General features: G+C 45.4%; 2 protein-coding genes across 7 annotated transcripts in view; both read right to left on the bottom strand.

Moving 5' to 3' along the window:
• Nucleotides 1-17,948, bottom strand: part of LOC6507231 (hemicentin-2) — a 95,666-nt gene that overhangs the window by 12,465 nt on the left and 65,253 nt on the right. For 4 of the 6 annotated variants that reach the window (XM_032455316.2, XM_044716351.1, XM_044716352.1 and 1 more), the window contains exons 6-8: nt 6,538-8,793; nt 5,706-6,404; nt 3,825-4,211 (exon numbers count right to left, since the gene is read on the bottom strand). In XM_032455316.2, coding sequence (XP_032311207.1) covers nt 3,825-4,211; nt 5,706-6,404; nt 6,538-8,793 — 3,342 coding nt within the window. Of the gene's footprint in view, nt 1-3,824; nt 4,212-5,705; nt 6,405-6,537; nt 8,794-17,948 lie in introns of those variants that run through there. The other 2 variants (XM_001965300.4, XM_032455317.2) reach the window with 2 other exon arrangements.
• Nucleotides 74-3,213, bottom strand: LOC6507242 (putative folylpolyglutamate synthase). The gene has a single exon (XM_032455318.1). It carries the CDS (start codon nt 2,983-2,985, stop codon nt 349-351), a length of 2,637 nt encoding a protein of 878 aa, XP_032311209.1. The 5' UTR covers nt 2,986-3,213; the 3' UTR covers nt 74-348.

Below are 17,948 nucleotides of genomic sequence, written 5' to 3'. Positions count from 1 at the left end.
ACATAAAATAATTAAAATCAAAATATTGGCATGAAAGTATGTATCGCAGAACCCCCTAATCAAATAGCTTAAATAATTTTAATAATTCCTCTTTAATAGATCTCAGAAATACATTATTTACATCACGTGCATTCGTTAAACTTGTTAAGGTTTCGGTCAAAGGGCGTTTTGTAAAAGGACGAACCAACTTCTTGACACGTTTTCGAGTAAATTGTATTTCGGAAGAAAACAAATGAACAAAAACCTTCACGACGAAATTTAAGTCGAAAAACACAAGTTGTGGAACAAACTGCCTGGTTGTCGAGTCAAATATCTTAATTTCATTATCGCGATGGGACATCGATTATATTACCGCCTATCCGGCTTCCACTCGTGAACGGCCTTCATGCGGCGGACACAGGCCAAGGTGGCGGCCACCAGCTGCCGGGAACCGGTAACCAAAATATCCAACTCGTTCTTCATACCGTAGCTCTGTTTGCCGTACTTGTTCTGCAGATACTCGAAGAAGGCATTGATCGAAATCGATAGCTGGGAGTTGTCCTTTTTACCATTTTCCTCGCACAAGGCGCGCCAATTTCCGGCATTTCTTTTGGCCCGCTGCAGTTCCTCCATTCCGTGCCAGACCATCGGGTTGCCCTCCTCCTCGGCTATGATTTCGCCCTCGAAAAAGTTCGGACTGGGCACAAAGCAGGCCTCCTCGAAGCGCAGATTGCACCGGATGATGGTGAGGAGGTCCTTGGCATTGAACTCGTTGATCTTGTTGAAGAGCAGAATCTTCGGCTGGCGGTTGGAACGTGTCCTGGTGTAGAACCAATCGCGGCAGGCCATCATGGACTCGAAGGTGTCGGCACTGTCCAGATAGACATTAAACATATCATGCTTGATGAAATCGAACTGACCAGGCTGTTCGTATAACTCGATGCCCCGAGTGGTGCCAGGTGTCAGGGAGGTGGCATTGTGCTCCAGGCCCACAACATATTCCGGCTTGTAGCGTCGCAGGTAATCGTAGGCCAGTTGGATGCCCAGTGATCCGTTCAAACGCATCGAATAGTTGGCTTTGTTCATCAGATGCTTGTTGCTCAGATTGCCCTCCATGTAGTCGGTGAAGGCGGGCACCCGATGGAGCTGCACCCCCAGCTGGTTGGCCTTTTGGGCCAGGACCTCCGAGCATTCCGCCTGAGTGACGCTGGTATAGATGCTGGCATGGGGCTTCATGATGGACGCCTTGGCCCAGGCAATGTCCCGCAGGGAATTGCTCAGATTCGAGCTCTGCTCCCATCCCAGAGAAGTAATGCCGATTGTCTCGGCATGGTAGGCGATATTGGTGGCGTCGCCGGCGCCCAGCTGTCCCACCTCCACAATGATCACATCCACGTGGGCCTGATGGAAGGCATGAAAGGCCATTACAGTCATTAGTTTGTTGTAAGAGGCTGTCGGTTTCGTATTCGCCAATTCGTTGTTGATTTTCCAAAACAACTCCGTAAACTTGATCTCCTCCAAGGGCTCGCCGTCTATTCGGATCCGTTCACTGGTTAGGAACATGTGGGGGGAGCAAAGGACTCCCGTTTTGACGCCATGGCATCGCAGGATACTCTCCACGATGCCACAGGTTGAGCCCCGGCCCTTGGAGCCGGCTATTTGGATCACGGGTATGGTTTTCAGTTGCTCCCTCCTCAGGCCCGTCTTCTCCAGGCACTCCAGTGTCTGTTCTATTATCGGATCCGATTCCGTTTTAATGCCCTTGGAGGTGGCACGTCCTGCAGCCGGTTCCAGGACCTGATAGCTATTCAACTGCTTGATGGCATCCAAATAGGCCAGGTGCTCGGGACTCTTCTCTTCCGGTTCCGGTTCTGGCACAGTACTCACTGCTACGTTTTGGTTGCTTGTCGGAGCTGCCGATGGTGTCTCGTTTGGCTTATTTTGTTGCATTTGTTGCATTTTCTGGGCATGCATCTCCTTGCCAGCCTGCTGCTTGGCCTGCATATCCTTCAGCCACTGGGCCTGCTTCTTCTGCTGCGATCCCTGCATCCGGCTCATCCACGACTTGCGCTGCGCCTCCGAGGAGGCACCCTTGAAAGACTCGTCCGGCTCTGCCTTTATCAGGGGCTGGTTATTGGCCTGGTTTTGTGACTGCCAGGGGTTCTGATTCCGGGGCATCCCGCCAAAATTTTGACCAAAACCGGTATTCGGATGGTTTTGATTTGTCATTTTCGCAGGACTCGCCGGGGCACTGCCCTTGGCGGCCGCCAGCTTGGCCTTCTTCTGCATTTCTGGTGAGACTTTCGCCATCCACTTGGCCCGCTGATCGGCGATGTTGGGTATTGTTGGCTTTGGAGTGGGTGTTATGGTGGATGGGTGTTGGATTTTGGTCCCTACACCCGAGTTGATGGTGCCCATGAGGTTCTTCTTGGTCTCTGGCGCTGGATTTGCCGGCTGATCAAGTGCCTGTGGCACGGCTTGCTGTGGCATGGTCTGCTGTGGCATGGTTTTCTGTGGCATGGGTTGCTGCGGCGTGATCTGCTGTGGCTTGACCTGTTGTGGCGTGATCTGCTGGGGCTTGGCCTGCTGTGGTATATTCTGCTGTGGCATAACTTGCTGTGGCTTGACCTGTTGTGGCGTGATCTGCTGTGGCTTAACCTGCTGCGGCATAACCTTCTGTGGCATAACTTTATGAGACATCACCTTCTGTGGCATCACTTTCTGTGCCATAACCTTTTGAGGCATCACCTTCTGTGGCGCGGTCTGTGGGGATGAGGATGGCGGCTGTGATACCGGGGAATGCGACTGAGAGGCATGCGACTGGGGCTGCGACTGGACCTGAGGCTGCTTCTTGGACAGCTCCTTGATCGTGCCCTTGGTGGCCTTCGGCTGGGGCGACTTGAAGCTCATTTTGAAGAAAGTCTGACTCGACTGCACCCACCATTGAATACTGCCCCGCAATCGCGGCTTTTGTCTTCGGGCAATCAACGGCAACAGCGAATACATTCCGACAACGTTTGGCAACAATTGAAACGAAAAATACGATTTTTAGTTGATTTTCTGCGATTTTGTGTAGAGAGGAATCAGCTGAATGAATAGCCAAGAGTGTCTGAATTTAGATCATGGATTTTGTCGAGGGAATTTTCTGTGTCAGACTTGTTGAAATTTAAATCGGTTGTTAAGGCTGTAAAAACCCGAAAGTGTCGTGTCAATCGGACACATGACAGAAAGGTAAAGAGGTTTTAATTTACAAATTTTATATTCTTTTAATAAATTTATCAATAAAAAAAATGCTAACTTAATTAATAAACCAAACAAGTTTAAGATTTGTTTCCGAGACACTAACTATTGTTTGAATCTTCTATTACTTCAACTATTTTGGAACTTAAATAAGTTCCTGTTTTGTGTAGTGTCCTTTTTCGAAAGGATTATCCCTCCCTTAATCAAATATAAATTTTCTAAATAAAACAATTTTAACATAGATATATATTTTTTGGATTTTAGTTTTTGTTTTTCTTTCTTCTTCAGTCAGAAAATAAAATAAAATCCGTTTCAAAACGCCCACCCTTCCCCATAATCCGCTTAATTTTATTTTAATTATTTCCATTTCGGAGTGCAACAACAATTTGTGGCAAGCACGAACAGCAAGTGCGAGTAGAAAACAACATTTTGTGTGGTGCAACATTTTGAGTGTCGAGGGTGGTGTGGGTGTGGGTGCAACATTTTGCTTGCAACTTATTTGCTTGCATGTAGTGGTGCGAAATTGAAAGATTCTCCTTTTTGCTTTTCTGTTTTCTGTTTTCTGTTTTTAGTTTTGCAGTTTTGTCACTTCTAGCTGGAGTTACCTGTAATGGCTAGTGTTGTTGTTGTTGTTGCGGCTTTGGCGTTACGGGAAGTTGTTGTGATGGTGGTTGCCAAAGCTGTGGTGGTGCCCGCTGTGGCTGCGGTCACCCTCTCCCTTTCTCTATTTGCCAGATGAATGCGTTGCAAGGTGGTTGTGGAGGTGGAGCTGGAGCTGTTGTTGTTGTTGGTGGAGTGGTTGCTGTTGCTGTTGCTGTTACCGTTGTTGTTGTTGCTGCTGCTAAAGATTTTGTTGTTGGTGGTGCTGGCAATGGTGGGTTGGTTCGTTAAATTGGCGCGTGCTATAAGTTGCTGCTTCGGGTTAATGTTGCTACTGCCACTGCCAGTTCCGCCGATGTTGCATGCTGCTGGTGTCGCCTCAAGTGGTCCTGCTTTGGTTGCAACCACCAACGATGTGTGTAGGAGTGTGTGGCGTACAAGTATGTGGGTGTGTGTGGTAGTGGTAGTGGTAGTGCGGGGGCAGAGAAATAGTAATTAAGTTGACGCTTGCCAGAGAGACGCAAAGAAAAGGCAACAAAGCCCACGGAAACCCACAATTAAAATGCATTCTTACTTCTCGCACCTCAGAAAAATGAGTTAGATTGTTTAACTATACATTTTAAGACAGTTTAAATATTTAAAACTAATTTTTAAAAATGGTAATATGGAAAGTACCTTCTCATATCATTTAAACCTGCTCTAAAGTTAAAGTGCTCTAAAGTACTCTTACATTTCAATCGGAATGGGAAGAAACATTAAGCCTCTTGGCCAAATCGGATTAGAGTCTGAGAAGTGGTCGCCGCTTAGGAGGGGATTATTCCAATTATATATTTTATTTCTTTAAGATTTATAACTTAATTGCTTTTAATTTATTTATTAAATTTATCATTTATTCGATAACGAAATTTAAATTGTCTTAGACTTTTAGTTTTCCCAAGAAATGTGACAAAATAAAACCAATTAGTAAAAAACTCGAATTGGCTCTTAAGACTCTTATGGCAACCAATTAAAATCGGTCAGTGCTGGAAGTCTTGGCCAAAGGCTACCGAAGGATAACGCTTTAATTCTCATTAATTGGCATTACGATGGCAAGTTTTCAGCCGCACCCATTTCCGTTTCCGTTGCCGATTGGTGTCATTTCGGTTGCCAAGGCGAGCTGCTTACGGTCGGACACCAAAACACCATGGACAATTGGTGGGAAAATCTGTGTGAAAATCTGCAGAGTGATGTGCAGGGAGGGTGGTGGCAGTGGACAGGGAACACGCTGCATTTGCATGAGTAGCTCGGTAAGTGGAGAACGGAGGTGGCGTTCTAGATTGACATGAAATGCAATTACGGCCAAAGAGTCCAGCACGGGCATCCGGGAATCCGGATTCCGGATCCGGGGGAGACATGGTCTCACCATCGAAATGGCCGCCATAAATCTGCGCCGAAAAATGTGTCGCTTAATCAAGACACACACACCACGCCCATCACCCCATCGCCACATCGCCCCTTGAAACCTCAAGGCCTCAACCCAAAAACCACCGCCCCGTGCCACCCCACACTCCACAGTCCCTCATCACTGACGGAAAGCCACAGAGCCACGTCTCTTCATAAGTTGTCGCCTGGGTGGCACGGAATCGGTTCATCCTAATACACTCAGCGGAAAAAGTAGTTTCTTTTTGGATAGTTAACTGTCAACTAATTAAGTTCCGAAACTCTTGATATATGTCTGCTTCTATTAAATTATTTGATTTTTTTGTGAAATATATATTTAAATAAAAAACTCTTTCTTGAAACTTTGGTTCTTTTTCGAATTACAAATAATGGCTATCATTTTTTATCCTTTTTTTTTATATAACTTTCAGGATCAAATAAATATATCTCTCTGTGACTGTACTTACACTCTCCGGCTCCGGTTCCGATGCCGTGTCCATGTCCATGTCCGTGTCCTATTCCGTGGGATCCTGCTGCTGAGCTGGCGGCGGAGGGCAGCACTTGATAGCTGTCGCCGTCCACGCCGATGGCACTTGTCACATGATAGCCATAGCCGTTTGAGTGTGCACCGCCGCTGCCCACGCCTCCCGTTCCAGCGCCTGCCCCAGGTCCTGCCCCGGCACCACTGTAAATTCCCAGAATGGCTTTGGGTTGTTGGTACTGGCCGTGGTTGCTGTGGTGCTGCTGCTGTTGCATATTCAGCTGCTCGTCGGGATCGTGGAGGGCGGTGAGGGTGAGCTCCATGCCACAGCCACCCCCGGTCTCCTTGGAGTCGAGGGTGCCGGTGGGGTAGTAGGGTGGTGGGGGCGGTGGCTGCTGCTGGGACTGCTGTTGCGGGTCACCCACCGAAGTCTGGGTCAGCGAGGGTCTCCGGCTGGCATCCAAATCAAGGTCGTACTCCTTGCCTCCGGCGGCACCGGGTGTCGTGGTGTTCGTGGCCGTGCCTGTCCCCCCGGCCGCCTCCTTTTTGGCAGCATGTGTCCTGCGACAGCGACAGAAGGCGTACAGAAGTGCCAGAAAGATGCAGAAGGATATCGAGGCGATGATGATGGCCACCAGGGCGGAGGTCGTCATGGAGGAGTTGTGCGGCATGTAGGACTTGCCAACTGGAAGAATAAAGTGTAAAGGTTATAATGAGGATATAATCAGGAAAGTCTGAAATTTATGGGATTTAAGATCTTATTCTTTTAAATTAATATTAATATTTAATTTATAAAATATTTAAAAAATAGTACTCACTTTCTGCATTGGCGTAGGCCCCACAGTGCTCGTGATTCGATCGCAGACATAATTTCACTCTAACCACGGGTCCTGGTCCTGCTGTTTCCGCCAGCGCCATTGTTCGATCCTCGCCGTGATGGGAGCCACCGGCCACGCCTCCTGTCCCACCGCCTCCCATGCCCAAGCTCCGGCCCGATGTGGCGGTTGTGTAATGAGCCGGTCGGGACATGTGATTGATGACGGCCTCCTTGAATGTGGTCTCGCTTCCCGATGGCAGCAACGTCAGGGTCTCCACAATCTCCCACATGGGTACAGTTGCGTCACGCGTTACTAGCGACTCGACCACGGCAATCAGGGACAGGCAAGTGGCTGCCACATTGATGCCCAGGACATGGGAGTTGGGATCGTAGCTGACATGCAGGGGCGGTGGAATTTTACTGACTTTCGTGGTGGCCACCACCTCGTTGGAGTAGGCAGAGGTTCCCTTAGAATTCAGGGCATAGACCTTGAACATGTAGCTCTGGTGCTGGTCCAGAGGTGCCAGCTTGCAGGGATTCTCTTTGAAGCAGTTGAACTCGATCCATTCATGATTGGAGTTGCTACTGGAGGAGCTGCTTATCTGGTAGCTGGGGATGTAGCCATGGCCCGAGCAATCGGACAGGCTCTGCTCCCTCGGGGTGGCCACTCTCCGATAGCTAACCAAGTATTTGGTGTTCGAGAAGCCACCATTGAAGCCTGGTATCCAGTTCAGGACGGCATAGTTGTGACCCACTTCCAGGATCTTCAGGTTTGTTGGTTTTTCTGGCGAGCCCTTCGGCTGCAATCTAATGGGTGCCCGGATGCTATCCAAGGGATTCACGGCTCTGCAGATGTATTCCCCATAATCGGAATGCTGTAGGTGGGCTATCCTCAAAATCGAGGTGTAAATGTCATTGTTCTCCATCCTGGTGCTGATCTCGTAGTGGCCATCGGAGGACATGGTCAGGGGTGAGGGATTGTTGCCGTATTGCCACTGGAACTCCGGTTTCGGATAGGCCTGGACCCGGCAAACCACTTCGGCGGACTCCCTCAAGTCGTAGGCCACCTTATTGTACTGATGGATGATTATTGGCTCGTGTTCGATCCTCAGATGCATGGAGGAGTTGGCCGAGTTGACGTCGTTCTCATAGAGGCAGGTGTAGAGACCTCTGTCATTGGGAAGCAGTTGATTCCCGTTGGGTCGGGCCTTGCCCCTGAACCGAAGAATGCTCTGGACCGCCACTACACCACCACCGGCGTCTGTGGGGGTGGTGCGTATGTCGAACATTTTCCTGGTGGCCAGGATCTCTGTGCCATCCTTGATCCATCGAATCTGGGGAGTGGGCTTCCCTTTGGCACTGCAGGTCACGGCGTAGTCCACATCGCCCACTCGGCGGGTCATGTGCTGTTGCAGCTTGGCCAGGAACTGCGGTGGCTGGTGCACCTCCAAAATAATGGTGGCTATCTTGCCGATTCCCAGCTCATTGACGGCATGGCAGTGGTACTTTCCCTCGCTGCCCAAGTGCGCCTTTGGGATGGAGTACTGAGGACCCTGGGCCAAGATTTTTTGAGTGTTTCCGATATCGCCGTCAATGTCGCGGAACCATCTATACTGTGGCACTGGCCACCCGGGAGGATTGGCGGAGCAGGTCAGGGTCACTCCATTACCCACATGAACCACTGGCTTGTTGGGCGTTATATAGGCCTGGCCAGGACGATGGCGGACCAGCAGGGCCACCGTGGAGTTACCCACTCCCTCGACCCTCTTTGAGTTGAAAGGCTGCATTATGTTCACCGATCGGCAGATATAGTTCCCGGCATGCTCTGCCCTCACAGAGCCCAAGGTCAACAGCTCGCCATTGTGTCGGAAATCGGGGGCCCCCTCCTTCAGCCATTCAATATTTATGGGCGATGGATTGGCAGTCACATTGCAGCGAATCAAGACAGTTTCCCCTTCCTCGGCCTCGTGGGTCTTCGATTCGATTACCACAATCGGGGGGTACAGGACATCCAGTACTATATCCTTTTCTCCCGTCTTGCCCAAGCCATTATCAGCGCTGCAGGTGTACTTTCCGGCATGGTGGCGATTAACCCTGTAGATGGTGTGGGTGGGCGTGGCACTCACATACTGCCCGTTTCTCGACCATCTCACATTGCTGACCATGGGCTTGGCATCCACTCGGCACTCCAATTTGGCCACGTGATCGCGTTCTATACGGAGGGGATTCTGGGGGCCAACTTCCACTCGAGGGTAGTCTGGAAAGAGAAGGGTAATCTGGTTAGTAATACAATACAATGATTATAGTGGCAACCCCCCAATAAGTTGCTTTAAAACTATAGAAACATGTACTGGCAATTTTAAGCCTCATATAACCCATTATCCCAAATTTATTCACCCAATGAAAATCTATTTTTTTCGGTTCATTTGGGTTAGCATACAAATAGGCAATTACAGTAGCTAGTTTAGATTCCACTCCTGGTTGTTACACTGCCCCATTAACTTGTCAATAACCGTTTTCAATTACCCAATGACGGCAGCATGAACAGTAATCGCAAAAACGAAAAAAAAAAAGAAACTATAAAAAAAGCAGTTTGTAGCTGGGAAGGACGTTGACGAGTTCAGCGTGACCCATCGACATTTTTAAATAATGCCATTTTGTGGTACAAAGAAAAAAGCAATATATGTTTACTGGAGGAGCAGGGCCTAGAAATTACCAAGGCACAGTGGTTTAAGGATCATTTTTGTAGGAAAATATTTTCAATAATAATAATACCTCTTTTAAGAATAGACTTGAGGAGTAAAAGTCACAGAATCCCATAATTGAAATGTGGTTGTTAACAACTTGTCTAGACTTTATTTGATTTCCTCTTTCGGTTGCCATTATCTGTCATTTATGGGCCAACTTTTCCCATTTAAAGAGGTGGAAACCTCTTAGCCTGTACTTCGATTCGATTTCACTGACTTTTGGTCGTTTAACTCACCATTGTACGCGTTGGTCATTTGGTTTAAGTGCCTTCAGTTTCGTTCCGTATCGCATCGTATCGAATTGGTGGCACTCCACTCACACCCACAACCCACCGCTTACCACCCATCGCCCACAAGTCCTCCTCTCATCCACTACTTATAGTACCGCGATTTTCCTCCATTTTTGCCGCCCCAACTGGTGGAAAAGCGCGTTCAGTCAGGCGTGAGGCATAATAGTGGCTAAGTATAATTGTTGCTGTTGTTGTTGCGCCAATTAACTTTCGAACACTTTAGTTTAATCACCGTCTGCCCAACCGAACCGAGTCTGACCTCCAGGCCTCTCCTCTCTCCCCTTTGACCCCCAGCACTTTACGGCTTTTCCCCCATTTCCCATTTTCCTCGCAGTTACAGCCCTGATAGCCCGATACATGTGTTGTTGGCGGCCCAACATTTTGGCCAATTGTTTGTGTTGGTTTTCTAATTCGTAAAGCGAAGTAAATGGGCCTACGTTATTTGCAGAATTCTAATAGTTTACTTAAAAATACAAAAAAAAATACTATATATAAAAAATATAAAGAATATATTTTAATATTCTTTTATAAAAGTGGTTTTGCCTTTTACAAAAAAATCGTAATAAAAATACTTCAACTATAATCTTCTATTTTCTATATTTAATATATTATTTTCTTTTTAATCTTTAAAAAATAAATGCTACAGCCTTTGTAATCTAAATTTTTCCTTCAAAAAAAGGCCATGCTAAAAAACAGTTTCCTAGAAAAATTCTGCGTTATCCGGGACCCAATTACGCGTTGCCCGAAAACATTAAAGCCTAACTCCTAAATGAGGGACCATGAACACACACACACACACACCGTACATATACAAATACATTTGTGTATGTGCTAATGTGCGTGAGTATGGCAGTGTGTGTGTTTGCTGGTGTGTGTAATTATAAAATAAAATTTAATGAGCAGAGCTTGTCAGCGGACCGGCGAGGGAGACCAGAAAAACAGAAGCCACGAAGGATGGTATGGAAAAAATCAAGTTTGCATTTCAACACATGGTGCTTCTGCACCACCCCACCTTCTCACCGTCTCACCCACTATTGTGGGATGGAAGCCCCCTGGCCATTTTCATGCCCAGCCATCCATGTAGTTTCACGCTGATGTCGGGGTGTTGCTGCCACGCCCATCACTCTTGCCCCTCCCGAGGTCCTGTTAGTCCTACACCAGAATTCTTGCTGTCCTGACATTTGCCACGGCACTCGCCTTCATTTCATTTTTTTCCTATTTTCCATAGTTTAATAATAGCAGAAATGTGTGAGAAAAGCGAAAAATTAATTTCTATTTCTTGAGCTGAGAATAACGATTTTTCATTGGAATTTGTTCGTCTTAAAACTTACAAGACAAACAAATAAATCGGAACTTGGTGAGGAATTTATAAATTCTTTAAAACTAAAAAAAAATGTTAAGACTTAAATTCCAAAGAACTTTCCACTTTGACATTTAACTTTCGAAGATCCCATGGGGAGGATAAAATTTCTCTCCGCAAAGGCTATATCTTGGCGATATCTTTTCTTCCGATTCTATAGGGGAGTATCTCAAATGATTTTTAGATTGACTCTCCATCAATCTGCATCAAAATCTAGAAACAAAATACTTTTTAGATTTTTCGTCACATTTTCTGGGAGAACCCCTTCCAAATGTGGAAAGTGGATGGGGAGGACATTATGACCCCCTGCGAAGGCTATATCTGCATCAAAATCAAAAGTGAACTTTTTTTTAGATTTTTTGTCACAATTTCTGGGGGATCCCCTTCGAAATGTGGAAAGTGCATGGGGAGGAAATTATGACCCCCTGCCAAAGCTATATTTTGGTCAATTTCCATCCGATTTTTGGGAGAAGTATCTTAAATGATTTGTGAATTATTTCTCTATCAATCTGCATCAAATTCTAGGAACAAGTTTTAAGTTCTATTTTTGCGCAATTTTCTGGTCCTTTTTTGTTTAAAGAAGAAAGAGCATTTGCAGTTGAGTTTTTAGAAGGAACCATCTTGCATTTTTTTACGCGCAAATTTTTTAAATGAGTTGCCTGGCCTGGACCTTGTTCACATGTATGCTGCCACGCCCCCACGGCCACGCCAAGCCTCCTTCCAATACCACCTTCCATGGATGTTTGCTCCACTGGCTCGGCTTGCACATTGTGATTTTATGACCAGCTACATTAGTGCCATGAAATATGCGCCTCCTGCACCAGCAACCTTCCCCACCTGCTTGGCAACTGCACCACGTGCATTGCCCACCTGGCATTCACCTGGTCCAGTCCCAAGCAACGCAACTCAAACCAAAACGTACCCGCAACCCAAAACCCAAGCCGAGTCGACGAGATCCTGGCTTCCGGCTAGGCAGCGTTAAATAAAAATGAAACGTTGCGCATACGCCGCGTTGGCCGTGGCGTAACTTATGCCCGCTGGCCATTTTTGCAGGGAAATTTAATTATTTAACCCGGAACTGGGCCGAAACTCAGGGTTTTTGTGTTGTTGTTGTAATTGTTGGTGTTGCTTCGCCCGGATGGTTTCCCGTACCTTGCCATTTCAGGCAGGATGTATCACACACACCTGCTCGGAGTTATTTTAATGAGTCGAGTTTGCTGTTTGGCTTTAAGCTTTTCGCAGGCTATAAGTCTCAAACTGCACACAGAGGAAAATGTGTGTGTGAAAAATATATTTTAGATATTCTCTTTTGAGAGTATCTTTTAAGAGATTATGGTGACAATTTGTAGAGGCATTACTTTGGGTTTAAAATTTTATTAAAAAATAGGAAAAAATCCCCTTTTGGGATTTAATTTAAAACAGCTATAATCATTTATTAATCTCTTGCCAATCATATTTATAATCTTATTTTATTAAATTATATATTTTTAATATTTCTCGCTGTGAATTTGCCTTCAGCTGCATATGCCGTCTTTATGCAGCTGACATTTTCCACCCCCAGCTTTCCATCTTGTCCAAATTGAAAAGTTACAGACGACAAAGGCGGCAAACGGGAAAAAGCGAGGGGCGAGGCAGGAGGGGAAAGGTGAAAGGAGCGGGGGCGGGTTGCAGCTGCCGCCGATTCTTCTGCTGTTGCTGCTGCTGCTGCTGCTGCTTCCTTTGCCTGCTGTCGCGTACGTGTCACAGTGAACACATCACGTGACTTCCGGCGCGCATGCTGGCAACACCTAACCACCTCCTGTACTATAGTCCTGCTCTGCTATAGTCCTGTTCCCCCGTCAGGATACACTCTCATGCCTCTGGTCTTTCAGCGGAGAAAAAATAAATATCGAAATGCCAGTGGAAATGTGTTCAAATTAAGAAACCTAATGGAAGCAGGGATTTCTTTTTTCCTGAAGCTTCAAGGGGAGAAAATGTTAGTCAGTGAAGCATATTTGAAAAAGGCATTAAATCCAGATGACATATGGCCAATAGCTTTAATAACATTTTAGTTTTTTTAAATGAAAAACTGCAGAAAGAACTCAATTGTTTGGGAGTTGAAGCCAATTCAACTGGCATTTGTGTTTTTGTAACAAAAGCCAAGCAAAACTGCCACATCATCGATATGGCCAGAATATACAGACGGATTTAAAATAAATCAACTGATACATGTGCCAGAGTGTAGTCATTATGCTGCGCGTATTTCCCACCAAACTCCAACCTCCAACTGCCATCCACTCTGGGCCAAGTTGAATGGCCAACTTTTATGGCACCGGCAATCGATGGCTTATAAAAACTATAGCATACATTTTCGGGACCCCAGCAAAGGGGGTCATTGAGCACAACAAAAAAAAAAAAAGGGGTCAGTGAGGTGAGGGGAGGGGAGATGGGTGTTGAGGGTGTCACTTCATTGTGCACTTGATTGCGCTTTGTGCATTAGTCCGTAGGTGCCATATGGCTGGTGGAAATTAATTGAATTGGCTTTGGACGTACAGTGAGTACTGCGAAAACAAAAACATGTGGAGGAGTCCTGTAGAGCACTTGCGGTTACCCACTGACGGGGACAATGATGATGAAGTTGCTGTGTTGGGTCAACCAAAAAGTGCAGTTAATTGAAATTGGGCAAAGCAATTAATTTTGCTTTTGTCACAAAAGCTGTTAAGCCGAAGCCAGGACATCTGAAAAACACTCGACCAGAAGAATCCTTTGCTGAAACATTTGTTTCTATAATTCCTGCTTAAAGCGGCTTAAAGTTTCTTTTCCTGTTGGTTTGTCATCCTGTGTTACCTGCTTTACCTGCCAACTGAGTCCGGTGGTCTCTAAAAAAGTCTCAAGTTGAGAGTTCTTCTACTCTAGTAGCACTCAAAAGTCCAAAGTCTAGCTTGGGTCCACTACAACAATGCTGCTTCCTGCATTCATTAAAATGCCGTTAAAAGCCAGAAATTTTAAACTTGGCCAAAAGAGTCCGACGAAAAAGGAAGGGGATAAAGTTGAAATCAGCTTAAGAAAACTGAGCCGAAGCACAGAAAAATTGCTATGAGGGAGCTATCTTGAAGTGTACACTAAGGAAAAATGAGGTAGGTTCTTAAATATGAAATGGTTCCATTCTTAGCCAGGAAGAAACTTTTGTCGAGTGTAACAAGGAGTAAGCTCGTTGAGGCAACTTAAAACTCAAAAATTGCTAGCCAAAAATGTCGGTTTGTCTTGGCCATCTTGCCGCATTCCTTTTGTGGTTATGCAAATGGCCAAGAAGCTGGCCAATAACCAGGACCAAAAGCCAACCTAAAACCCAACCAAAAACCGAAGTCGGTTGGCTGACATTGCCCCGGCACTGACACTAATTGCAATTGTGTGCAGCATTAGACCGACTTTCTGTTCCCGTCCTGGTGTAAAAAGGTTTTCGTGTAGCCAAGTCAACAGACATCGTCGCTGGTTTCACGCTTTTTTTTTTGTTTCATGGCTCTCTGGCCTCTTCTTGGCCTTTTTTTCACTCCAGCTTGCGCCGGCAGTGGCATAATCAAAACGGACAGGCAACGAATCCTGGCCGAATCTCCAAGTATTCGAATGATATTGGCCAAAGCCATAACATGAAACAGACCGAGCTCGAGCCCGAAACTCGAGACGTGCTGACTTTTCCGAGATGTGATTGCGATTTCCAGGAAACGTTCGCCTGTCTCGTCAAGTCAAGGTGGAGGTGTATGAGCTGGGAGGGCCAGTGGTTGTGCAATGTGGTTTGTTTAAACGTGAGGTTGGGTCTTTGGAAGATGTGCAATTCAGTGGGACATAAATTACTCACTTAAATTGATGTTCTATAATCTAGATTTCAAATAGAATTATTTTCATTACCTAGAATTATATTCTAGATTTTTTAAATAATTTTCAATTGAATAAAACATTAAAAGTGACTGGCAAATATTTCAGACGTGAGGAAACAAATTCGGAAATATTTTCAACTGCCAATTCCGGTTCTGTTTGTCTTGGGTAATCTTCTGGCTAATGCGCATTATTGTCAAATGACATCGACGGCCCGGAGAGTTGCAGTTGAGGATGCATTTGCATGCCACACACCTGGTAGCACCACCGCCTTGCGCCACTCTTGGAAAAAGCATCTTTTTTATTCAAATTGAAATGTCTTTTCAACGGGTTTGCTTTCCACTCCAGCGGTCCATGACACATGAGTGCTGTTTGTCTTCGTCGTCGGCGACTTTTTGGCCAAGGACTCCTCAAAAAAAGAACAAAAAATAATCAAAGGAAGGAATAAAAAAATGGGTATAGACGGGAAGGATCAGAGATCCAGACAGCAGGATACTGTTAATAAAATATAGGTATAATAATTTTTAGATTTTTTTTGAGTAGTGGAATGGTTGTTTGTCTTAAAGACCATTTTTGAAATATTAATTATTTCAATTTCATGAAACTGGCAGATAAAAATAAACAAATAAAAACTAAGCTAATATGGTTTATAAGAAATATTTTATTTATAAGAAACCTTTCCAATATCGCAAAACCTGTTCGACTTTTGATTACCCTGCTAATACCTCTTAAATTCCGCGATTGTCGCGTTCAAGAAGTATGTGGATGTATGGAATGGCAAAGGTTTATTACGTGCGGTGCATGCAACTGAACAAAAGTCACGTGCAGGACACACCTGTGTGTGTGTGTGTTCCATAAAAGGGGGGTGGTGCTTGAAATTTCAGGCTGGAGATTGCATTTGCCAAACCCCATCGTATTCGGGGAGTAGGTGGAGGCTTGGAATGTTATACAAGGTGGAACGTGCCTCTCACAGGTGCAGCAAACTGTGCCAAGTTGACAAGGCGTTGTTGGCCCTCGTGTTTTGTCTATGCGTGCCCACGTTGCGTATGCGCAATTTGATGGCCTTGCCACCCACGAAGCTGCCTGCCTGCCTGCCTACCTGCCAGCACACCTAACCGAAAACGCCAAAAAGGCAGCGCCCTGGCTTTATATGAATTCTTTTTTATTCCATCTAGGAAAAACACAGAAATTGCGGGCCAGAGGGGTGTGAGAGAGACATTTTCAATAATTTCATTTGGGGATTTTCGCACGTTATAAAACACTCAACGGTCGGAGGAGAAGTCGCCTCGATGACAACATGACGCATTGGGAGTTTATTTTTCCAAAAATATATATATTTTCTCCATCTCAATTTTTTCCCATTTTTCTCTCTCAATTTTTGTGTTTTATTTTTTTGAGTTTTGTATTTGTGTTTCTTGTTTTTTTTTTGTAGCCCCTGGCATAAATCAATCAAATGCAGGCACAACACGCAATGCACACACACAGCAACAGCCAGAGAGTGAAATAAACAAACCGAGACGGCAAACAGATATATATGTTTGCCTCTATATCTCCCATATATATATATATGTATATGTATATATATGTGGGTGAAGAAGCAGACAAGAAAGAGACAGCTTCGTTAGAGAAGAACGAGACACATACTCGGCACATCCATGAATCGAATGACATTGGCAGCGCTTTCAAGAATCCATGCAAACATTTTCAATTAAAAAATTGCCCTGCCATTTGTCAGCTGCTGTTTCCCATTCCCATTCCCATACACCACTTCCGTCCCCATTCTGTTTGTGCTCCTCCACCTTCCACCTCCACTTTCTTCCTCGGATGGCTTCGCTATCAATTGCTTATCAATCACAATCACAGTCATGAGACAGCGTCGTCTTTTCCTCGAATCCGCATTCATATCCGTCTCAATGCATCTGCAGCTGTCGTACAGTGCGTGTCAAACTACAGGCCATCGAAATGTTTTCCTATTTGGGCCAAGGGTGGTGCAGAAAATTAGGACATGATGTCTGATTTCCAACTAATTTTGACAGTTGGAGGAAATAGAGATATCAACAACAATACGGGTGCCCTTCAAGAGTGAAAAATGGATTTAAATTTTCGCAAAAAAACAGATTCTGATGATGAGATAAGATTCTGCTAGTTGTTGAACTGGATATTTATTTTCACATTTAAAATACTCTATTAAATTTCTAATAGTTTTTCATTAAGTGACCGTAAATAATTTGTATTCAATTAGATTTGAAGACAGAAAGTTATACTTGTCATATGGCTAGTGGGAAAAATGACAATTTAAATATAACCAAATAAAGAACCAATTAACATTTATGCATTTCTTTTACAAGTCTCATCAAAAATAAAACAAATTATGCATTTTCCAATTGCTTGAACCACTCTGATTGCCAATTAGTCAAAGCAAATAGTTGCTTTTAACAAATTCCATCAAAATTAGCCTACCAAGGCAGCAACACAATTTGGGCCTCGAAATTGCAATGGCCCGCAGGCCTAACAATGACTGTCAAACTGTGTTTTGGCCATTTGCCATGCGAGCCATGTGAGCCATATGAGCCTTTCGTGTGCCGCCCGCAGGCATTTCAAATTTGGAAGCCAACTGAAAGCCCGGAATGCCGCTGCAAATTCAATTGTTCTTGTCGAACATCTCACCAATCGCTGGGCAAAGTTTGTTGATGCGGCTTTTACTGCTTCAGAAGCATACGGCTCCTGCGGCGCCTCCCCCTATTCCCTTCCAGCATGGCCCGCCCCATTTGCGGCTGAATGCACCTTGGAGGCTTCACTTTTGACCCGCCGGCGGGAAGGGTAGGTGGCAGCCAGAAATTGTTCGGCTTGGTGGTGTTGCCTGCCAGTGGCCCGGTCTCGGGCTGACTTGCTGCTAATGGATTTTAAATGAGCATCATAAATAGCAGCAGCAGGACCTGGACTCCTGGCACACGCCGAAAAATTGCATCGACCACGCCTGCCGCAGCCATAAAAGGAGTTCTACTTTCGGAGGGCTCTCATTCCCATGCTATGTCCCTAGAACCACTTGGCGGTTGTCATTTATTCTTATTCAGTTTGTTGTCTGTGGTTTGTTGTGTTTGTTTCTTGGTATTTTTTATGGAGGGCAGTAGAGTACCCTATATTTATAAAATCTATATCCTTA

The sequence above is a fragment of the Drosophila ananassae genome, chromosome 3R (assembly GCF_017639315.1).
Source record: "Drosophila ananassae strain 14024-0371.13 chromosome 3R, ASM1763931v2, whole genome shotgun sequence".
In the NCBI taxonomy this organism is placed as follows: Eukaryota; Metazoa; Arthropoda; class Insecta; order Diptera; family Drosophilidae; genus Drosophila; species Drosophila ananassae.
Note: the sequence above shows the minus strand (reverse complement) of the source record. Positions and strands in the feature narration are given on the sequence as shown.

What these genes read in the sequence shown, in the direction of transcription:
- LOC6507242 (XM_032455318.1), bottom strand. Translation starts at nt 2,985, where the DNA reads ATGTATTCGCTGTTGCCGTTGATTGCCCGAAGACAAAAGCCGCGATTG.